At 47.0% G+C, this 22,579-nt stretch overlaps 1 protein-coding gene across 2 annotated transcripts in view; it reads left to right on the top strand.

Annotated features, from left to right (window-relative positions):
- CCDC60 (coiled-coil domain containing 60) overlaps nucleotides 1-22,579 on the top strand; it is a 145,787-nt gene that overhangs the window by 96,408 nt on the left and 26,800 nt on the right. For both annotated transcript variants that reach the window (XR_012787694.1, XM_075568067.1), the window contains exons 5-10: nucleotides 427-540; nucleotides 1,829-1,933; nucleotides 2,539-2,629; nucleotides 9,886-10,165; nucleotides 15,893-15,977; nucleotides 19,615-19,698. Coding sequence is in view for 1 of the 2 variants with exons in the window: in XM_075568067.1 (XP_075424182.1) it covers nucleotides 427-540; nucleotides 1,829-1,933; nucleotides 2,539-2,629; nucleotides 9,886-10,165; nucleotides 15,893-15,977; nucleotides 19,615-19,698 (759 nt within the window). In the remaining variant the exon portion in view is untranslated. The remainder of the gene's footprint in view (nucleotides 1-426; nucleotides 541-1,828; nucleotides 1,934-2,538; nucleotides 2,630-9,885; nucleotides 10,166-15,892; nucleotides 15,978-19,614; nucleotides 19,699-22,579) is intronic.

The following is a 22,579-nucleotide window of genomic DNA, read 5'->3' as shown; positions in this document are numbered from 1 at the left end:
GGCTCCCGGGCCATTTATTTAAGGACAGGGTGTGAATTCCAGTCTAAACCTTGTACCTCTCCAAGTTCCACTTGCCACTAATTCTCCTAATTTAGCAGGTTGTGTTAAGTAATTTCCATCACCTTTATGCACTGGGTTATGTAAACAGATGGGGAGACAAGCTGTTAGGAAGTTTGCTGCTTTGATGCGAGAAGGAACTGTAAATCCTCTGAATGTACTGTTTTTGCTTTGGTGATATCTTCGTGTTAAATCTTTATCCTTAAGGGTATTTTTAAATTGGCCTTTTAGTTTAGCAGAGTTGCTTTAATGCATAATAATATCACTTTTCCTCCCCCATACCTTGTTGTCCCTTGTGGTGGAATGTCAGCCAGAAGGAGCTTATTGTTTTTACAATTGCTACATTTCCTTTGATGTTTCTCCTCACAGGCTCTTTCTCACAGAGGTTACAGAACAGCAGAAAGAAGGGAAGCGTGCGAAAAGACGGCCGTTTACTCCCATCCACAACAGCCTGTTCTCGGCTCAGGTCCTTGATGCAGACCCGTAGGTTCCATGTCACTTTTTATTACTATCAGCATTATTTCACTTTTGGATTGCTACAACTGTACGAAGCACAGAAAGCAGTGCTATGTATCAAGAGACAAACACTCTTCTTTGCTGTAAAACGGATGCAGAGAGAAGCATTTTCATGTTGTTTCTTTCATCACCAATGTATCAGACTATTACTCACCTCCTGTAGCCCGTGTCTTTTACCTTGCGACTAGAAACGTGATTATAGGACCAACTAGGGTCAAACAACGTAGGCTATATAATGGGACGTATTCAATTCTGTCTCTCGCTGTCATTATCTTAGTATTAATAGGGTCTGCCAAGTCTGACATCGCATAGACTCTGACTAATACTGGGATTGACTAACGTCTGATACTGATTATCTCACCATTGAGTAGAATTGCAAGTTAACGTGTAATCCTGATGCAGCAGGTGAGGGAATAAGTGCTGTAGATGGCAGTGCTTGACCACAATGGGTGGTAGGAGTGACTGTGGGACAGTAGCCGTGAGTGCAGCCTATTGGGATGCTTGATTTGTGAGGCGAGTTTTAAGGTTGCTCAGGATTAAATCAGAAGGTTAACACCATTTGCATGGGAGCAGATAGCAGGGAGGCGTTGGTGAGAGCAGGTGTGTTTATGTCTGGGTTTATTATCAGGTATTCACTCAAATTCCCTCAATTAGAAAATGGCTCTGTCATAGTCAGTATGTTTGGTGCAATGGTATTATGTCTGTGATGAGATTTTAAATTAGATTCTAAGGCCTAATGAACAATGACTCATCCTGCCACCTACTCAATGCTAAATCCTTATGTAAGGGTTTATAACTGTTACAACTTGTGTATCAGACTTATACAGTACTGACAACCACTGTTTAAGAACCTTTTGTTCAGTAGTTGCCCATCTATGCAATAACATGAATATATGGGCATGCGTGTGTATGTATATATACATATACACACACACATATTATTTAATAAAACAGGGACTTTTGTCAGCATTTGGATGGTGCCCTAACACAATAAATTGTGCGTGTGAAGAACATTGTGGCCCATACTTACTAAGCAGCGTTATTCCGGTGCCAGAAGACGCCTTACGGCCCATACATTTTAAGGTGTGTGGAATAGCACTGCTTAGTATATATGGGCCCACACTTTTGTTACTCTTACATCATTTAAAATAGGGGTCTGGCTGCATTAGGGAATTGGGAAGTTGGGCAGATATTGAGTGTTGGCCATAAACATGACGAAGTTGGGCATTGTTACATATCACCTGTTGTCCCTCAGGGAATCCCTCTTCCGTCAGCTGTGTGCCCTTCATTGGCTCTTGGAGTCTCTAAATCTAGAACCCTCCAGTGCCATGAGACCAGTGTCGTCCTGCTGGAATATAAGGTACAAATGGAAGCATATTCTGCAGAATGTCCAGGTGTGTTCCCCACTACATTAAAACACGGAATACTCCAACATCAAAACTAGTACAGAAGGAGAGAGGGAGGGATATGATTTGGGGAATAGTGTCCCAACAGAGGTGGTAGTTGGTAATATAGTAAAGAAATTCAAAACTATTAGTTCGGGATAACTGAAATATTGAAACATTTGGGTAAAATTAGGTCTGATGCATTACAGAAAATGTAAGAAATGTGGGCACACTAGGAAGGCCAACAGATACTTTATCTGTTGTCATTCTCTATGTCTGTTATATTTGTATAATACGTGAGCTGGATAAGATTACTATGGGAACAATCAGTGTGATATATGGGTTATTAGCAGCTTTGATTTTCCAATATAGATCCACATAGGTGTATTACAGAATCATTGACCAATTCCTAAAGGGCAGGTTATCCAAAGCCCAATATGCATTAGTCTCAAAGGAGAGGCCAATAATTAAATCCTGGACATGTCATAGTAAAATGTACTGGATGTGTCCACAATGGGGAGATTTCCTTTGATCCGTGATAGGAATGCCACTTCCATCTCATTATTCTTCTTTAACGCAGAGATCCTGGTGGCTGTAAAGCTGCATCAAAAAGAATCAATAAGGAGAAGGATGTAGAACTGAAATGGGAACAGTTTATCATGCCAGGAAAGGTACGTTATTGTTTTTTGCACGGCTGTCAGAAATATCTTGCAGTGTTTTACTGGTGTAAATACATTTTTATGTCTTCAAAATGAAATGCTAAATATTTCAGCTACTTTATATTCTTTAGTGTGGGAAATACATTGGAAGCTGCGGCATTATGAGCAGCAGCTATATATTGTACCTACATTAACCGTAAAGCCTTTTTTTCTTTGTCTTTTATCAATAAACCTATGGGAATCTATGGCTTCCATTTAATTACTATGCACCCTTTGCCCCACTATCCATTTACAAATGTGGCTATGCCACGAACCCATCACATACCTGTTCTTATTTTGTGTATCAACATTTGTTCTGTACTCTTTGAAGGTCAAACCTATTAACCCATTCACTGCCAGAGGGGTCTGCAGGCAGCGAAAAGGAGCTGTCCCACCTTTCCGAAATCTATTAGAATTTCCGTAATGTTAAAACACTTCTTTACCATTTATCACTTTTTTATATAATACTAGCTGAGAGCCCCGGCGTTGCCCGGGATGTTTGTGGTGTGGGTGTGGCATTTGGGTGAGGAGTGGTCAACGCGGCCCATGTGCGGTGGTAGTGCTGCTGTGGCTGTACTGATGGTGATTGTATCGGTGTGCTGAGTTTGGAGGGTTTGGTGCTGATGTGGGGGTGCGGATGTGGGGGTGCGGATGTGGGTGTGCCGATGGGGGAGGTGCAAAGGTGCCGATGTGTGGGTGCTGATGGTGTTGATGGGGGCTGGGAATGGCGGGGAGCCGAGAATGCCAGTGTGCTGGGGGGGCATGGGATAGCGGTGTGCTGATGTGGTTTTGCTGGGGATAGTGTGTGTGTGTATACGTGTGTGTGTATACACACGTGTGTGTGTATACACGTGTGTGTGTATACATGTTTGTGTGTGTGTATACATGTTTGTGTGTATACATTGTATGTGTGTGTGTGTGTGTGTATACATGTGTACGTGTGTGTGTGTGTGTGTACGTGTGTGTATACACATGTGTGTGTATACACATGTGTGTATAGACGTGTATACACATGTGTGTGTAGACATTGTGTGTATGTATATATTGTGTGTGTGTGTGTATACATGTGTACGTGTGTGTATACACATGTGTATACACATGTGTGTATACATAGTATGTGTGTGTGTGTGTGTGTACATGTGTGTGTGTGTGTACATTTGTGTGTGTATACATGTTTGTGTGTGTGTATACATGTTTGTGTGTGTGTGTACATTTGTGTGTGTATACATGTTTGTGTGTGTGTATACATGTTTGTGTGTGTGTATACGTGTGTGTATACATGTGTGTGTATACACGTGTGTGTGTGTGTGTGTGTGTATACATGTGTGTGTGTATACATTATGTGTATGTATACGTGTGTGTGTATGTGTACATGTGCGTGTGTGTATGTCTCCATGTGTGTGTATACACATGTGTATATACACATGTGTATACACGTGTGTATACACGTGTGTATACACGTGTGTATACATGTTTGTGTGTATACATAGTATGTGTGTGTGTGTGTGTATACATGTGTGTGTGTACATTTGTGTGTATACATGTTTGTGTGTGTATACACGTGTGTATGTGTGTGTGTGTGTATACATGTGTGTGTGTATACATGTGTGTGTGTATACATGTGTGTGTGTATACATTATGTGTATGTATACATGTGTGTGTGTGTGTACGTGTGTGTATGTGTACATGTGCGTGTGTGTATGTCTCCATGTGTGTGTGTATGTCTCCATGTGTGTGTGTACGTGTACATGTGTGTGAGTATACGTGTACATGTGTGTGTGTGTGTACGTGTACATGTGTGTGTGTGTCTACGTGTACATGTGTGTGTGTCTACGTGCGTGTGTATACGTGTGTGTGTGTCTACGTGTGTGTGTGTATACGTGTGTGTGCGTATACGTGTGTGTGTGTGTCTACGTGTGTGTGTGTGTCTACGTGTGTGTGTGTGTCTACGTGTGTGTGTGTGTGTGTACGTGCGTGTGTGTGCGTGTGTCTACGTCTGTGTGTGTGTCTACGTGTGTGTGTGTACACGTGTGTCTACGTGTGTGTTTGTACGTGTGTGTGTGTTTGTACGTGTGTGTGTGTGTGTGTATACGTGTGTGTATGTGTGTGTGTGTGTAAACGTGTGTGTGTGTATACGTGTGTGTCTGTGTGTATACGTGTGTGTCTGTGTGTATACGTGTGTGTCTGTGTGTATACGTGTGTGTGTGTGTGTATAGGTGTGTGTGTGTGTGTGTATAGGTGTGTGTCTGTGTGTATAGGTGTGTCTGTGTGTCTACGTGTTTGTTTGTGTCTACGTGTGTCTACGTGTGTCTGTGTGTCTACGTGTGCCTGTGTGTATACGTGTGTGTGTGTGTATACGTGTGTCTGTATAGGTGTGTGTGTGTGTGTGTGTGTGTGTGTGCGTGTGTGTCTGTCTACATGTGTGTGTGTGTCTACATGTGTGTGTGTCTACATGTGTGTGTCTGTGGACGTGTGTGTGTGCCTACATGTGTGTGTGTGCGTGTGTGTGTGTGTGTGCCTACATGTGTGTGTGTGCGCCTACATGTGTGTGTGTGTGTGTGGTCTCTGTGTGTGTGTGTGTCTCTGTGTATGTGTATGTGTATGTGTATGTGTATGTATATATATATATATATATATATATATATATATATGTGTGTGTGTGTGTGTGTGTATGTATGGAGGGTTGAGGCTGGCAATGAAGGAATGGGGGGGTGTGGGGGGAGAGCTGCTTACCTTGCAGTCGGCAGCATGTTCCTCGAGGTGAGGCCTCCTGCAGGGCGGGAGCCCCCCCGCTGCCTCCGGCTCGAGGTGAGGCCTCCTGCAGGGCGGGAGCCCCCCCGCTGCCTCCGGCTCGAGGTGAGGCCTCCTGCAGGGCGGGAGCCCCCCCCGCTGCCTCCGGCTCGAGGTGAGGCCTCCTGCAGGGCGGGAGCCCCCCCGCTGCCTCCGGCTCGAGGTGAGGCCTCCTGCAGGGCGGGAGGCGGGAGCCCCCCCGGCTCGAGGTGAGGCCTCCTGCAGGGCGGGAGCCCCCCCGCTGCCCACCGGCTCGAGGTGAAGCCTCCTGCAGGGCGGGAGCCCCCCCGCTGCCCTCCGGCTCGAGGTGAGGCCTCCTGCAGGGCGGGAGCCCCCCCGCTGCCCTCCGGCTCGAGGTGAGGCCTCCTGCAGGGCGGGAGCCCCCCCGCTGCCCTCCGGCTCGAGGTGAGGCCTCCTGCAGGGCGGGAGCCCCCCCGCTGCCCCCCGGCTCGAGGTGAGGCCTCCTGCAGGGCGGGAGCCCCCCCGCTGCCCTCCGGCTCGAGGTGAGGCCTCCTGCAGGGCGGGAGCCCCCCCGCTGCCCTCCGGCTCGAGGTGAGGCGGCGGTGCCGAGGAGCGTTGCAGGCGGCGCCGGGTAGGCTGGTCTTTGCTGTGAGGGGGGTGGGAGAGGTGAGCCGGTGCCGAGGAGCGTGCGGCGAGGCCCGTGGGTATGCTGCCTCACCCATCCGGCCGCTCCCACGTGGATGTGAGGCGGGAGGCAGCGTGTTGTGGCCGCTCCCCCGCGTGTGTCCCGGGCGCTCGCTCCGCTCCCCCGCTGACTGTAGCGGCGCCGGGGTGTGAGCTTGGGGGGGGGGTGTGAGCTTGGGGGGGGGTGAGGTGTGTGTGAGCTTGGGGGGGGGGGGGGGCGTGTGTGTGTGTGTGTGTGTGTGTGTGTGTGTGTGTGTGTGTGTGTGTGTGTGTGTGTGTGTGTGTGTGTGTTTTTTTTTTTTGTTTTTTTTTTTTTTTTTTTTGTGGACCTTTGGCCCGTCACTCCGCCTCAGGCCAATGCGAGGTGTGGGGGGCGGGCCAAGGGGGTGGTGTGAGTGTGTGAGGCCAATGAGAGGTGTGCGGGGGCGGGCGGCCCATGGGACCAATGAGATTGCCGCTAGGGACACCGGACATCCAGCAGGCAGGCATGCATGCATGCATGCAGGCAGGCAGGCAGACAAACATACAGTGCTTTCACTAATATAGTATAAGATATGAATATATGTGTAATAGCAAACGTAGGGAGAAAGTTAACGTTAGTTATAATGATACAGTACATATCCACAAAAGTTCATTAAGGTAACGCAGTCATTTACAATTACATTATTTATTGAAGTTATACCTAAACTTAGCATTTGCTCCCACCAGACACTAAAATAGGGTGTTTGCAGCATCTGGATGGGTTACGCCACAGTTAGGAATCATTGAAATAACATAGCATTATTTCCCTCTCCTCTTTCAGATCGTAGTAACACTAAGACTGCCATAACATCCTTGTATAATGTCCTTATGTCTCTTGTATAATCACTGTAGCATAACAGAACTCAGCATTCTGGGTTTAGCACATAAAAAGAAACGTTTATTCTTGAGGATACAGACTCGCATACAGAAATAGTACAAAAATGGCGGTGACGTTAAATAAGTTCTAATATCTTCAAAAATTGTTGCATAATTATTCTTTTCCTGGTTTTAATACCCTCTGCCTGATCTTGGTGGTATATCTTCTCTCCCGATGTTAATACCCTCTGCCTGATCTTGGTGGTATATCTTCTCTCCCGATGTTAATACCCTCTGCCTGATCTTGGTGGTATATCTTCTCTCCCGATGTTAATACCCTCTGCCTGATCTTGGTGGTATATCTTCTCTCCCGATGTTAATACCGTCTGCCTGATCTTGGTGGTATATCTTCTCTCCCGATGTTAATACCCTCTGCCTGATCTTGGTGGTATATCTTCTCTCCCGATGTTAATACCCTCTGCCTGATCTTGGTGGTATATCTTCTCTCCCGATGTTAATACCGTCTGCCTGATCTTGGTGGTATATCTTCTCTCCCGATGTCAATACCCTCTGCCTGATCTTGGTGGTATATCTTCTCTCCCGATGTTAATACCCTCTGCCTGATCTTGGTGGTATATCTTCTCTCCCGATGTTAATACCGTCTGCCTGATCTTGGTGGTATATCTTCTCTCCCGATGTTAATACCCTCTGCCTGATCTTGGTGGTATATCTTCTCTCCCGATGTTAATACCGTCTGCCTGATCTTGGTGGTATATCTTCTCTCCCGATGTTAATACCCTCTGCCTGATCTTGGTGGTATATCTTCTCTCCCGATGTTAATACCCTCTGCCTGATCTTGGTGGTATATCTTCTCTCCCGATGTCAATACCCTCTGCCTGATCTTGGTGGTATATCTTCTCTCCCGATGTTAATACCCTCTGCCTGATCTTGGTGGTATATCTTCTTTCCCGATGTTAATACCGTCTGCCTGATCTTGGTGGTATATCTTCTCTCCCGATGTTAATACCCTCTGCCTGATCTTGGTGGTATATCTTCTCTCCCGATGTTAATACCCTCTGCCTGATCTTGGTGGTATATCTTCTCTCCCGATGTTAATACCCTCTGCCTGATCTTGGTGGTATATCTTCTCTCCCGATGTTAATACCGTCTGCCTGATCTTGGTGGTATATCTTCTCTCCCGATGTTAATACCCTCTGCCTGATCTTGGTGGTATATCTTCTCTCCCGATGTTAATACCCTCTGCCTGATCTTGGTGGTATATCTTCTCTCCCGATGTTAATACCGTCTGCCTGATCTTGGTGGTATATCTTCTCTCCCGATGTTAATACCCTCTGCCTGATCTTGGTGGTATATCTTCTCTCCCGATGTTAATACCATCTGCCTGATCTTGGTGGAATATCTTCTTTCCCGATGTTAATACCCTCTGCCTGATCTTGGTGGTATATCTTATCTCCCGATGCTAATACCCTCTGCCTGATCTTGGTGGTATATCTATATATTATTAGAAATATAAACTGTGTGCCCGGGTTCTGGCGTATACCAGGCGTATACCAGGCGTATACCAGACGTATACCAGGCGTATACCAGGCGTATACCAGGCGTATACCAGGCGTATACCAGACGTATACCAGGCGTATACCAGGCGTATACCGTTTACATAACATTGCATATTTCCTGTGATGTATTATATCACAGGTGTAAACATCCATTAACCCAATAGACAATCTGACATTGAACGGTTAGCTTGTAATCACATGCACAATCTGTGCAGCTCTCTGAGTGCCACAATCCACTGAGTTATTAGAGCCAGTTGAAATGCCTACATGATGCTTCCTGTGTTTAAAGTCAGCAGTGATGTGTGACGTTTCATCAGGGCACAGGGATGTGTGACGTTTCATCAGGGCACAGGGATGTGTGACGTTTCATCAGGGCACAGGGATGTGTGACGTTTTATCAGGGCACAGGGATGTGTGACGTTTTATCAGGGCACAGGGATGTGTGACGTTTCATCAGGGCACAGGGATGTGTGACGTTTCATCAGGGCACAGGGATGTGTGACGTTTCATCAGGGCACAGTGATGTGTGACGTTTCATCAGGGCACAGTGATGTGTGACGTTTCATCAGGGCACAGGGATGTGTGACGTTTCATCAGGGCACAGGGATGTGTGACGTTTCATCAGGGCACAGGGATGCTTAGAATTCTTTCAGAATCCATAGACATAAATACATTTGCATAGCCACCTATACTCAGATTATATTTGGGTGTTTGCAAATTAGTGCAATACGGTGTTTTTCCACCAGAGGGCAGTCATTTAATTCAGGTTTCTTTTTGTTATTTATTTATAAAATGTTTTACCAGGAAGTAATACATTGAGAGTTACCTCTCGTTACCTCTCGTTCTCACGTATGTCCTGGGCATAGATTTATGATGACAAATACATAGTTAATAATAAGTGAGCAGGTTTATACATTATATACAAGACATTGCATGCACAGTTAGCGATAGTAATAATAATAATAATAATAATAATAGCATGTTCTTGTATAGCGCTACTAGTTTTACGTAGCGCTTTACAGAGACATTTTGCAGACACAGGTCCCTGCCCCGTGGAGCTTACAATCTATGTATTTGGTGCCTGAGGCACAGGGAGATAAAGTGACTTGCCCAAGGTCACAAGGAGTCGACACCGGGAATTGAACCAGGTTCCCCTGCCTCAAACTCAGCCGCCCCCTTCTCCAGATAATATATTATTGGCGTATGTAACAGTTACAGACCAGATTAAAATGTGAGACAGCCTTAGTTTTGTAAGAATTTAGACTAAGAACTTAGCCTGGTGGTGGCTGTGAGAGTCTCCGGTAGATTGTGCCAGTTTACTGGTACTGAATGGGCTGATCTGGTTACATTGCATATTCTCTGTATTCTTCCAATCCTCAGGCCAAAAAGACCAATCAGAAACTCCAGCGCAGCCACCTGATGCGGCTGCGCAAATCATCCTTCTTAAGCGACTCGCGTTTCAGCGCTCTGTCATCAACACATACCCCAACCATGGGAAGCGTCTCCTCCCTCATCCCAAGCTCCGACGAGGTGCCAGCAAGGGCCACCGGGTCCTCAGACGCTCCCCGCGAGGGCGCTTACGATATTGAATCCAATGCTAACAGCTCTTCAATGACCCAAGTCAACACGGGCAAGGAGGAGGAAGAGCCAGTGTCTGATTGTAAGTATGCGGAGGTACGCGGGAGTCTTCAGGAGCTAAAGGAACCAATGGCAGTGACACGTTAATCTGCTTTCATGTTACGTTGGTTTGTAAGATCATCAGGGGCGTAGCTGTAGCCTGGGAGCCTGCGCTCTTAAGGGCCCGCTCTCTAGTGTGAACAATATATATTTTTGCTACCGCACATCGGCGTTTGCTGATCGCTCATGCATGATCGGAGCTTGCCGATCACGCATGCGCACGAGCAGCTGGCAAGTGCCGATTGCGCATGTACGGTAGGCAATTCCCCGGTGCGGCAGTGATTATTTCGATACTCTAACGTGAACAAGGCATAGTAGGACAGGCCTGCAAGGGGAACCTAATTAGGTATACACGTGAGCTAATATAGCAAGTATCACAAGTGGCATCCCGCGAGGTGAGCCGGGAGAACATCCTTCTGTTTCCGCGAGCATTGGCAGCCATTTTGATTTCCCTAAATCGGAGGAAATCACTGGTAAATAAAATGGTATCTCAAAAACCCGCACCTCCGCTCCGCAGTGTCACGTAGGACAAGATTGGACTAATGACAACAACATATTTGCTAGGTTCAAACTACACATCTGATGCATTAATAGTCTGTAGGTGTATTTTTAAATATCTTCTGAATGTTTCTCCTGAGGTAACCTGTTTTTTTTTTACTGCCCTCTTTCCTTTCCTTTGCCCTTACCGATTTAGGGAGTGTGATAACCTTGTCATTGGGCTGGGGCAAACAAGATTGGCAATCACCACATTATTTAGAATTCTAATGATGAATTGAAATAAAGAAGAAATACATCTACCATGATTAAGTGAAATGGAAATGAACGGATCTAATGCTGCTTAGTGAATCTGGGCACAAGTCTGGTTTAGTACAGACAAAACAGTGACAGAGGTCACATGAGTCCCTTGTTAGCACGCACTTATGGTGCAATAATAATAATAAATGGGGGGATATGGTGATCCTCAGTTAAGCCTCGCTTGCGCCAATCACCCACAAATAATGGTGTTATATGGCGATGGGACGTCTAACCTGTTAAAAGTAAAAATAATAAATTTTTTATTGGAATACTAATACGCCGAAACAGGTGATAGTATGTAGAAGTGACAGTATATAGAAGTGACAGTATGTAGAAGTGACAGTATGTAGAAGTGACAGTATGTATAAGTGACAGTATGTATAAGTGGTTTAAAAATAGGATTAAAATAAATCCCCAAACTGGGAGGTGCTGGGGCGAGGAATGGTAGTGGGGATGTTAGTGGCAGTATAAAGTATATATGCGTAATAAACGCTAATGCCACACACAAGATGTACCCTCTAGTGTAACTACCAGGTGCTTAGGTGGTATATAGTAAATACACAGTGTGAGCACAGTATACTGTATATCACTCACTGATACCTCACTTATAGGTAGATATAATGGTATACACAAACACAGTACACTCTATGTAACTAATACCCATGTAAGTAAGAGATACCACCGTCCACCTCTTGCAGCAGCTAAGTGTGGATAGTGTGTAAAGCAGGCAGAATAAACACTGATACTACTGGGTTGCAAACCAAACCATAAGATGGTATAGGCTATAAATACCAGTGTCCGGCAGTAACTAGCAATGGATAATACAACCGTAACTGCTGCCGAGATGAAGACGATACACCTACTCCTAGCACCAATGCTCATGCGGATGCCACCAGCGTGACGTCACAGCACCCCGACGCACGTTTCGTGTCATGAGACACTTCTTCAGGGGGGAGGAGCACAAGTCTGGTTTACAAGCTCACTAACACCTTACTCACAGCTCACTCACACCTTACTGACAGATGGACAGAGTTACAAGGAATTATAGCTAATACTGTAAATATATTCATGTTACAAAACAACTGAGTCACTAACGAGACTCAACTGACTTTGTGTGAATTTGTGATGGATACATTGAGGTTTTTACATTAGTGATGGTGCCAACTGGGGCACGATCACTCAGGAGCTCCCATTGACTTAAGCACAATATCAGTTTAATGAATGTCCCCTGTCACTTGCTATACTGATGGGTACATTGCAACTACAGTGTTAGCTGGCTATAGCTACACTTAATACTTAAAGACAACACAGGTTGACCTTGAATTTAACAATGATGCCATCGTCGGCCTTGCACACGCCCCTCTTACTAGCAGATCTGCTTTTGTACTGGAATCAAGAGCCATGCAGGCTACATGTTAACAAAACACAAATGACGCTTCCAATAGCACGAGACAAAGAAGTATATCGCACAAAGCAGAAGCCATCACCTTTCATAATGAATAGCATTCTCCAAGGAAGTCTCCACACAAGCTTTCAGAGATGATCTGAAATGACCAAGGAGCCGTTGGGACTTGGTCTGCGAAGGCATTAAATGTGCAATCTTCAGGAGAGAGCATTGATGCAATCCTGTAAGAGTATGTAATCAGGCAGCACGACAAATTGGGCACAAAAGGTCATGTTAAAAGAATATTTCAGCTACTGTATATAGCCAGCCAATATCAAGCAGATTCTTTTTTATCTGGACATCTGATACGCTTTAACAGAATAATGGGCAAATATGCACATAGATCTAATGTCATCTGTGGAGACAAAGCTGGACACTCTCTCACCTTACCAATGATAAGAGAGAAATTGATGTGGACACTGTGACCCCACAGTCAAAAATGTCCCTGTACCACCTGGAAAAAGGGACGGGGAAGTGCATAAGAGGGAGTTTAAAGCATTGGTTAATGGGGCGGTCCTGCCTAGGACCCCAGTAAGCTAAGGACGGTGGCATGTTTATCAGATTAACAGATTCCTCAATGTGCAGGTCTCCTCTAGGACAGAGATACACAGTGCAGGTCTCCTCTAGGACAGAGATACACAGTGCAGGTCTCCTCTAGGACAGAGGTACAAAGTACATCTCTACTCACAAGTTCACAATGCAACTATTCATTTACTGTGACAGCCAAGAACAGAGGAGGAACAATGTTTCATCAGTTGACCCGTTGAAAGGTCCATTTGGGACCTGAAACATTGTTCCTCCTCTGTTCTTGGCTGTCACAGTAAATGAATAGTTGCATTGTGAACTTGTGAGTAGAGATGTACTGTGTATCTCTGTCCTAGAGGAGACCTGCACTGTGTATCTCTGTCCTAGAGGAGACCTGCACTGTGTATCTCTGTCCTAGAGGAGACCTGCACTGTGTACCTCTGTCCTAGAGGAGACCTGCACTCTGTATCCCTGTCCTAGAGGAGACCTGCACTGTGTATCCCTGTCCTAGAGGAGACCTGCACTGTGTATCCCTGTCCTAGAGGAGACCTGCACGGTGTATCTCTGTCCTAGAGGAGACCTGCACTGTGTACCTCTGTCCTAGAGGAGACTTGCACTCTGTATCCCTGTCCTAGAGGAGACCTGCACTGTGTATCTCTGTCCTAGAGGAGACCTGCACTCTGTATCCCTGTCCTAGAGGAGACCTGCACTGTGTATCTCTGTTCTAGAGGAGACCTGCACTGTGTATCTCTGTCCTAGAGGAGACCTGAACTCTGTATCCCTGTCCTAGAGGAGACCTGCACTGTGTATCTCTGTTCTAGAGGAGACCTGCACTGTGTATCTCTGTCCCAGAGGAGACCTGCACTGTGTATCTCTGTCCTAGAGGAGACCTGCACTGTGTATCTCTGTCCTGGAGGAGACCTGCACTGTGTATCCCTGTCCTAGAGGAGATCTGCACTGTGTATCTCTGTCCTAGAGGAGACCTGCACTGTGTATCTCTGTCCTAGAGGAGACCTGCACTGTGTATCCATGTCCTAGAGGAGATCTGCACTGTGTATCTCTGTCCTAGAGGAGACCTGCACTGTGTATCTCTGTCCTAGAGGAGATCTGCACTGTGTATCTCTGTCCTAGAGGAGACCGGCACTGTGTACCTCTGTCCTAGAGGAGACCTGCACTTTGTACCTCTGTCCTAGAGGAGACCTGCACTTTGAGAAATCTGTTTGTCTATGTTGTGTTGGCTGCACACGCAGGATTCTCCTCGCCTAAAACCTTTTCCCCGCACTTTGGAAGTTTTTATCAGATCAGGCAAAGCCTTTTATAAAGAATGTGGACAGGTATAATTTTTTTTTAAATATTTTCATTTAGCCATTACATGGTTAATTAATGCATTTAAAGAGGTTTTTTTTAAATAATTTTTATCAAATTTGTTTTGATGATAAGACTTTTTGTCAGTCCTCTGCACTCTGTTCTTTGTTTGCAAAGTTATTATGAAGCCATAATTAGCCAAACAGTTAGACATAAGTAGCTGATATGCTTGAATCCAGTGTTAACGGAGCAATGCAAAGCATATTAATTTTACACCGGATACAAATAAGTAAAACGGTTACTTTAAGGTAGAATGAATCTTTTGAAGGGCATCCAGTGAAACTTATACACGGTACAGTGCCTAAATATATATGTATAGATATCTATTAAATAAAATGGTCTTTTAGTTTAACATTTTGGCCAAAGTGTTGTAAGCCCCTGAGCCACTACACGGCAGACAATATCTCAAGGGTCCCTAACACTAATATAAATTCTTAATAACCTGTGCATTACCAGGAAGAATGATTTATAATAAATCTGTCAAAATTAGTTGCATAGTTCTAAGTCTGATTGAAGCTTTTATTAACCTGCACATTACCAGGAAAAGCACTCTGTATTAGATTTGTCACAATCATACTGCAAGCAAGCAAGTTCCCCAGAGAGTGGGAGATGCTATGGAGTGAACTTTTAACCATTTAAATGTGGGAGGGGGTGAGCTTCAACAAGATAGGAAGCGCCACCTTCCAATCAGCTAAGACCAGCTGAACAAGAATTGTAAAACATACAGGACACCTGCAAGCTCATATTAAACCCCCAAATTTACCACAACATATATATAAGCATATAAGTGTCACAGAGGAGTGCTACTGAGCATGGCAATATATATTTAAAACCAGAGACAGAACATGAAACACAGACAGAGCTCAGTGCACATCCAGTGAAACTTATACACGGTACAGTGCTTAAATATTTATGTATAAATATCTATTAAATAAAATGGTCTTTTAGTTTAACATTTTGGCCAAAGTGTTGTTAGCCCCTGAGCCACTACACGGCAGACCACATCTCAAGGGTCCCTAACACTAATATACATTCTTAATAAAAAGAATTATATTATAAAAAAGACCATTTTATTTAATAGATATCTATACATATATATTTAGGCACTGTACCGTGTATAGGTTTCACTGGATGTGCACTGAGCTCTGTCTGTTTCATGTTCTGTCTCTGGTTTTAAATATATATTGCCATGCTCAGTAGCACTCCTCTGTGACACTTATACGCTTATATATATGTTGTGGTTAATGTGGGGGTTTAATATGAGCTTGTAGGTGTCCTGTTCTGTATATCTTTCGAAGGACGCCAGATCTACCGATGAGCTGTTTAAAACAAATCTTTTTGACCCGCTATCTTACAATGCCTCTTTAAGATAAAGTGCATACACTTTCAATCACTTATCTGCAATATCCTGTCACGATCATGCTGTTGTTTGGGAGAGTGTAATGTACGTTAATGTGGATTGGTAATAGATGATGAACAATAATTAAAATTAACGTTAGCCTAATCTCCTTTATTCCTATAAATACTGTTTACATTTGTTCCTCTCACTGCTCCCGAAATCTCACACTTTAATCCTGTTAGACCTGCAGAAGTTGATGGAGATGATTGCAGAGAGCGTGAACAAAGATTTAAATGAGGAAGAAAATCAGAAGTACAAACTGATAAGGTATGTGGATGAATAAAAATGTTTTACCCCAATAGAGACTAGAGAATATTGTTTTAATCTATTCCCTGTATTGCAGGGCACCAGGGAGAATATTACACCCCTACACACACATACATATACTGTACTATACACACTAATAGGTATATACCCTATAAGCATTATCACACTGCACATGCATGAATATTACATCCCCCACACACATACATATACTGTACTATACACACACTAATCACTATATACTGTATAAGTATTAACATTCAACACATGTATGAATATTACATCCCCACAAACACATACATATACTGTACTATACACACTAATAGGTATATACCCTATAAGCATTATCACACTGCACATGCATGAATATTACATCCCCCACACACATACATATACTGTACTATACACACACTAATCACTATATACTGTATAAGTATTAACATTCAACACATGTATGAATATTACATCCCCACAAACACATACATATACTGTACACACACTAATAGGTATATACTGTATACTGGCTCTCTCTGTGCAGGAAGATTGCCTGTGAGAGCTGTGCAGGGTGAAGCGGCTCTCTCTGTGCAGTGAGATCGCCTGTAAGAGCTGTGCAGGGAGAGGCGGCTCTCTCTGTGCAGGGAGAGCGCCTGTAAGAGTTGTGCAGGGAGAGGCGGCTCTCTCTGTGCAGGGAGAGCGCCTGTAAGAGCTGTGCAGGGAGATGCAGCTCTCTCTGTGCAGGGAGAGCACCTGTAAGAGCTGTGCAGGGAGATGCAGCTCTCTCTGTGCAGCGAGATCACCTGTAAGAGCTGTGCAGGGAGAGGCAGCTCTCTCTGTGCAGGGAGATCGCCTGTAAGAGCTGTGCAGGGAGAGGCGTCTCTCTGTGCAGGGAGATCGCCTGTAAGAGCTGTGCAGGGAGAGGCAGCTCTCTCTGTGCAGGGAGATCGCCTGTAAGAGCTGTGCAGGGAGATTGCCTGTAAGAGCTGTGCAGGGAGATGCAGCTCTCTCTGTGCAGGGAGATCGCCTGTGAGAGCTGTGCAGGGAGATGCAGCTCTCTGTGCAGGGAGATGCAGCTCTCTCTGTGCAGGGAGATCGCCTGTAAGAGCTGTGCAGGGACATGCAGCTCTCTCTGTGCAGGGAGATCGCCTGTGAGAGCTGTGCAGGGAGATGCAGCTCTCTGTGCAGGGAGATCGCCTGTGAGAGCTGTGCAGGGACATGCAGCTCTCTCTGTGCAGGGAGATGCAGCTCTCTCTGTGCGGGGAGATGCAGCTCTCTCTGCGCAGGGAGATCGCCTGTAAGAGCTGTGCGGGGAGATGCAGCTCTCTCTGTGCAGGGAGATCGCCTGTAAGAGCTGTGCGGGGAGATACAGCTCTCTCTGCGCAGGGAGATCGCCTGTAAGAGCTGTGCAGGGAGAGGCAGCTCTCTCTGTACAGGGAGATCACCTGTAAGAGCTGTGCAGAGAGAGGCGGCTCTCTCTGCAGGGAGATCGCCTGTGAGAGCTGTGCAGGGAGATGCGTCTCTCTCTGTGCAGGGAGATCGCCTGTGAGAGCTGTGCAGGGAGATGCGTCTCTCTCTGTGCAGGGAGATCACCTGTAATAGCTGTGCAGGGAGATGCATCTCTCTCTGTGCAGGGAGATCACCTGTAATACATGTGCAGGGAGATGCATCTCTCTCTTTCTGCAGGGAGATCGTGTGTAAGAGCTGTGCAGGGAGAGGCGGCTCTCTCTGTGCAGGGAGATCGCCTGTGAGAGCTGTGCAGGGAGATGCGGCTCTCTCTGCGCAGGGAGATCGCCTGTAAGAGCTGTGCAGGGAGAAGCGTCTCTCTCTGTGCAGGGAGATCGCCTGTGAGAGCTGTGCAGGGAGAAGCGTCTCTCTCTGTGCAGGGAGATCGCCTGTGAGAGCTGTGCAGGGAGAGGCGGCTCTCTCTGTGCAGGGAGATCGCCTGTGAGAGCTGTGCAGGGAGATGCGGCTCTCTCTGCGCAGGGAGATCGCCTGTGAGAGCTGTGCAGGAAGAGGCGTCTCTGTGCAGGGAGATCGCCTGTAAGAGCTGTGCAGGGAGATGCAGCTCTCTCTGTGCAGGGAGATCGCCTGTAAGAGCTGTGCAGGGAGAAGCGTCTCTCTCTGTGCAGGGAGATCGCCTGTGAGAGCTGTGCAGGGAGAGGCGGTTCTCTCTGTGCAGGGAGATCGCCTGTAAGAGCTGTGCAGGGAGATGCAGCTCTCTCTGTGCAGGGAGATCGCCTGTAAGAGCTGTGCAGGGAGAAGCGTCTCTCTCTGTGCAGGGAGATCGCCTGTGAGAGCTGTGCAGGGAGAGCGGCTCTCTCTGTGCAGGGAGATCGCCTGTGAGAGCTGTGCAGGGAGATGCGGCTCTCTGCAGGGAGATCGCCTGTAAGAGCTGTGCAGGGAGATGCGGCTCTCTCTGCGCAGGGAGATCGCCTGTGAGAGCTGTGCAGGGAGAGGCGTTTCTCTCTGTGCAGGGAGATGCAGCTCTCTCTGTGCAGGGAGATCGCCTGTGAGAGCTGTGCAGGGAGAGGCGTCTCTGTGCAGGGAGATCGCCTGTAAGAGCTGTGCAGGGAAAGGCGGCTCTCTCTGTGCAGGGAGATCGCCTATAAGAGCTGAGCAGGGAGAGGCGGCTCTCTCTGTGCAGGGAGATCGCCTGTGAGAGCTGTGCAGGGAGAGGCGTTTTTTATCTCTGTGCAGGGAGATGCAGCTCTCTCTGTGCAGGGAGATCGCCTGTGAGAGCTGTGCAGGGAGAGGCAGTTCTCTCTGCAGGGAGATCGCCTGTAAGAGCTGTGCAGGGAGAGGCGTCTCTCTCTCTGTGCAGGGAGATCGCCTGTAAGAGCTGTGCAGGGAGAGGCGGCTCTCTCTGTGCAGGGAGATCGCCTGTGAGAGCTGTGCAGGGAGAGGCGGCTCTCTCTGTGCAGGGAGATCGCCTGTAAGAGCTGTGCAGGGAGAGGCGGCTCTCTCTGTGCAGGGAGATCGCCTGTGAGAGCTGTGCAGGGAGAGGCGGCTCTCTCTGTGCAGGGAGATCGCCTGTGAGAGCTGTGCAGGGAGAGGCAGCTCTCTCTGTGCAGGGAGATCGCCTGTAAGAGCTGTGAAGGGAGAGGCGGCTCTCTCTGTGCAGGGAGAGCGCCTGTAAGAGCTGTGCAGGGAGAGGCGGCTCTCTCTGTGCAGGGAGAGGCGGCTCTCTCTGTGCAGGGAGATCGCCTGTGAGAGCTGTGCAGGGAGAGGCGTCTCTGTGCAGGGAGATCGCCTGTAAGAGCTGTGCAGGGAGACGCGTCTCTCTCTGTGCAGGGAGATCGCCTGTAAGAGCTGTGCAGGGAGTTGCGGCTCTCTCTGTGCATGGAGATCGCCTGTAAGAGCTGTGCAGGGAGAGGCGGCTCTCTGTGCAGCTCTGGTTGCAAGAAGATCTCAGGGAGAGAACTTTGAAAAAATCTGATGCCATTACTGCCTCTCTGAGCGGGATAGGCATTTTCCTACCTCACGGTTTGAGACTTGCGGTAATGCTTTCTGATTCTTTCGGAATACCGTGATAACACACATGTCAAACCGTGAGGTAGGAACGTGCTACATCGTTCGAGATGGCAGCAATTTTATTGAAGCTACTAGAATAGGCCCCAATATGCATACATGTTTTATCTTACAGGGTTCCATCTGTTGCTTGGGACATGAAAGCACCAGTCAGGGAGGAGCAAGGAAGCTCTGAAGCACCCATATCGAGACCAAAAACGTAAGTAGGCTCTGCCGAGATGACAACTACAAAGACCTAAATCTGTGAGATTTGGGGGTACTTGGCCAAAAACAAAAATGGCGTTTCAGGTGGTACTGACTGAATCGGTGAGACTCACAGAGAATGAGTGGAAGTTGACATGTCTGGATTGGACAAACTAACCAGTAAATAATTCTCTATGCTGCAGAAGTGTATCTCTTCACTCTGATTATGGTTTCTCGCACAGCAGAGTGGTGAACATTAACCTTTAGTGCCAGAGGTCTGACCTCGGGCATTTCCGATCATGTGATCGCTTCAGCATCAAGCACATGAGCGCCACCCCAGCTACCAGAAATGGTAGTGGAGGGGGCTCTATTCTGTTTTGACAAGGCCTACTCGAGTATTACCTATGTAACACACTTGCCCCCCCCCCCCCCCCCAATCGCAGATCGTGACCCTGTGGGGAAATCTACATGCATTACCAGGTGTGGTGCAATACCTGTCTGGCTCACAGGAGGCCTGAGCATCCGCTGATGGGAACCTGGGGTGTATCCTGGAGCGTACTTACAGCGCCTCCACCTGTGCAGGATCCTAGAGTGTAGAATACCCTTGACACAGGACCCACATACAGTAACCACATACACCAGAGTATATATAAAAGTGTACTATATGCAGCAGAATAACATATCACAATATAACAACATACATCAACTGTGTGTGTCACCTTGTAACACTGGCCTCGCTGGGCCGTAACCCCACACCATATACCCAAGCGTCCAAGAATCCCACAACCCCACCCCTCATGCATGATCAGCACCGTACTAAATGAGGTGTATTGTTGGTGCACTTGGTGACTGACACCTGCCCGGAGCTTCTGCACCCGGGTACAGCAGAACAACAGGAAGAGGATCTGTCTGCATCCAGCGCCGAAGCATCAGCGATAGCGTCCTCCTCCAAATAGGGTGGTCTCCCTCTGGATGATCTCACCAGAACCCCAGCATTCCCTGCACTCCCCTCGCACTTCCCCCAGCAGCCTCACATCCCCCAGCAGCTCCACACCGATCCCCCCACACCGCAACCAGCCCCGCACCGATCCCCCCCCCTCAGCCCCGATCTCCCACCCCCAGCCCCGCACCAATCCCCCAGCAGCCTCAAATCCCCTAGCAGCTCCACACTGATCCCCCACCCTGCACCGATCCCCCCACGACCCCCAGCCCCGCACCGATCCCCCCCCCAGCCCCGCACCGATCCCCGCACCAATCCCCCAGCCCCGCACTGATTTCCCCCCCCCCCCAGCCCCGCACCAGGAGTTGGCGCTCATGTCACTGAGGGTGGGCCCGGCGGAGCGGGCGACGGGTGAGGGCGAGCCGCGGGCCCAGCAGCTGGAGGTAGCCATGGAGGAGACCCAACGTGCGCAGCTTGCCCTGGTCATCCTGAGAGCTCAGTACCCTGAGGAGAGAGACGGCCAACGAGTGCAAGCTCTTAGACAGCTCCTCTCCCAAGGCCCAGCTCCTCGACCCCTCCAACTCCCGCACCAATCCCCCCCCCAACCCCGCACCGATCTCTGCCTGCAGCCCCACGATGCCCCAGCAGCTGACACCAAAGGTAGGGGGGTACGGGGGGAGCTGTGTGCGTGCTGTGAGTGTGTGCGTGTTGTGTGTGCTGTGAGTGTGTGCAGTGTGCTGTGTGCAGTGTGTGCAAATTTTTTATTTTTTAAAAATATTTGGGGTCCACGTTAAAACCACGTTATAGCGGATCGCACTATAATGGGGTTGAGCTGTAGATTGTAAAAAGCTGGCACAATCACCGATGTTTCGGTCCTTCAAATAGGACCTTTATCAAGGGAGCACTCTCTTGATAAAGGTCCTGTTTGAAGGACTGAAATGTCGGTGATTGTGCCAGCTTTTTACAATATACAACTTGTGATCTACTTACTGAGTGTGCTGTCTCTTCCTTGCTACGTGGTCCTAGGATTCTTGGTCTGCCTGGCAAGGAGCCTCTCTATATATATATATGGGACAATTATTACATATATTCAGTGTAGATACCTGCATACGGTTATGCCTTGTCGTGGCATGCAGGCTTATAAATGCTTTGGACAAAGGGTTTAACAAAATACCCATTTTCATGAGATTATTATTTTAGCCTAATTGGTAGGAGCGCAGGAATCGTTCTTTTTGTTTTTCTATATGTAAGGCCGATCTTTTTACCTGCAGCAAACTTCTATAGGGAGGAGCGCGGTATTATGTACAGTTTCTCATATATATATATATATATATATATATATATAACATAAAATGAATGCAAACGACTTCTTGCTGCTGTGTGGGAGCCGTCCAAGCTCCTCAAGGTATTACCAGAGACATGAAAAGGCCCCGCAGCGCACCGGAGGTAAGTATAAGATTATATTGACAATAAAAAGTATATAGACACTTACAATGAAACGATGTGTGGGGAGCAGGTCACTACTCGCTACTCTTGTGCAGCACAAGATCTGTCCCAGCGCGCGGGACGCCGAGTTGCACGGTGTCGCATTTCCTGGATGTCTAGCCGGCCCGGCGAGTAGTGACCTGCTCCCCACACATCGCTTCATTGTAAGTGTCTATATACTATTTATTATTGTCAATATAATCTTATACTTACCTCCGGTGCGCTGCGGGGCCGTTTTCATATACAGTATATAGGATTAATAAGATGATAGATAGATAGATAATATTAGATAGATAGATAGATAGATAGATAATATTAGATAGATAGATAGATAGATAGATAGATAGATAGATAGATAGATAGATAGATAGATAGATAGATAGATAGATAGATAGATAATATTAGATACATAGATAGATAGATAATATTAGATAGATAGATAGATAGATAGATAGATAGATAGATAGATAGA

This window comes from Ascaphus truei, chromosome 13 (genome assembly GCF_040206685.1).
Source record: "Ascaphus truei isolate aAscTru1 chromosome 13, aAscTru1.hap1, whole genome shotgun sequence".
NCBI classification, from domain to species: domain Eukaryota; kingdom Metazoa; phylum Chordata; class Amphibia; order Anura; family Ascaphidae; genus Ascaphus; species Ascaphus truei.
This window is presented reverse-complemented; position numbering and strand designations above follow the sequence as displayed.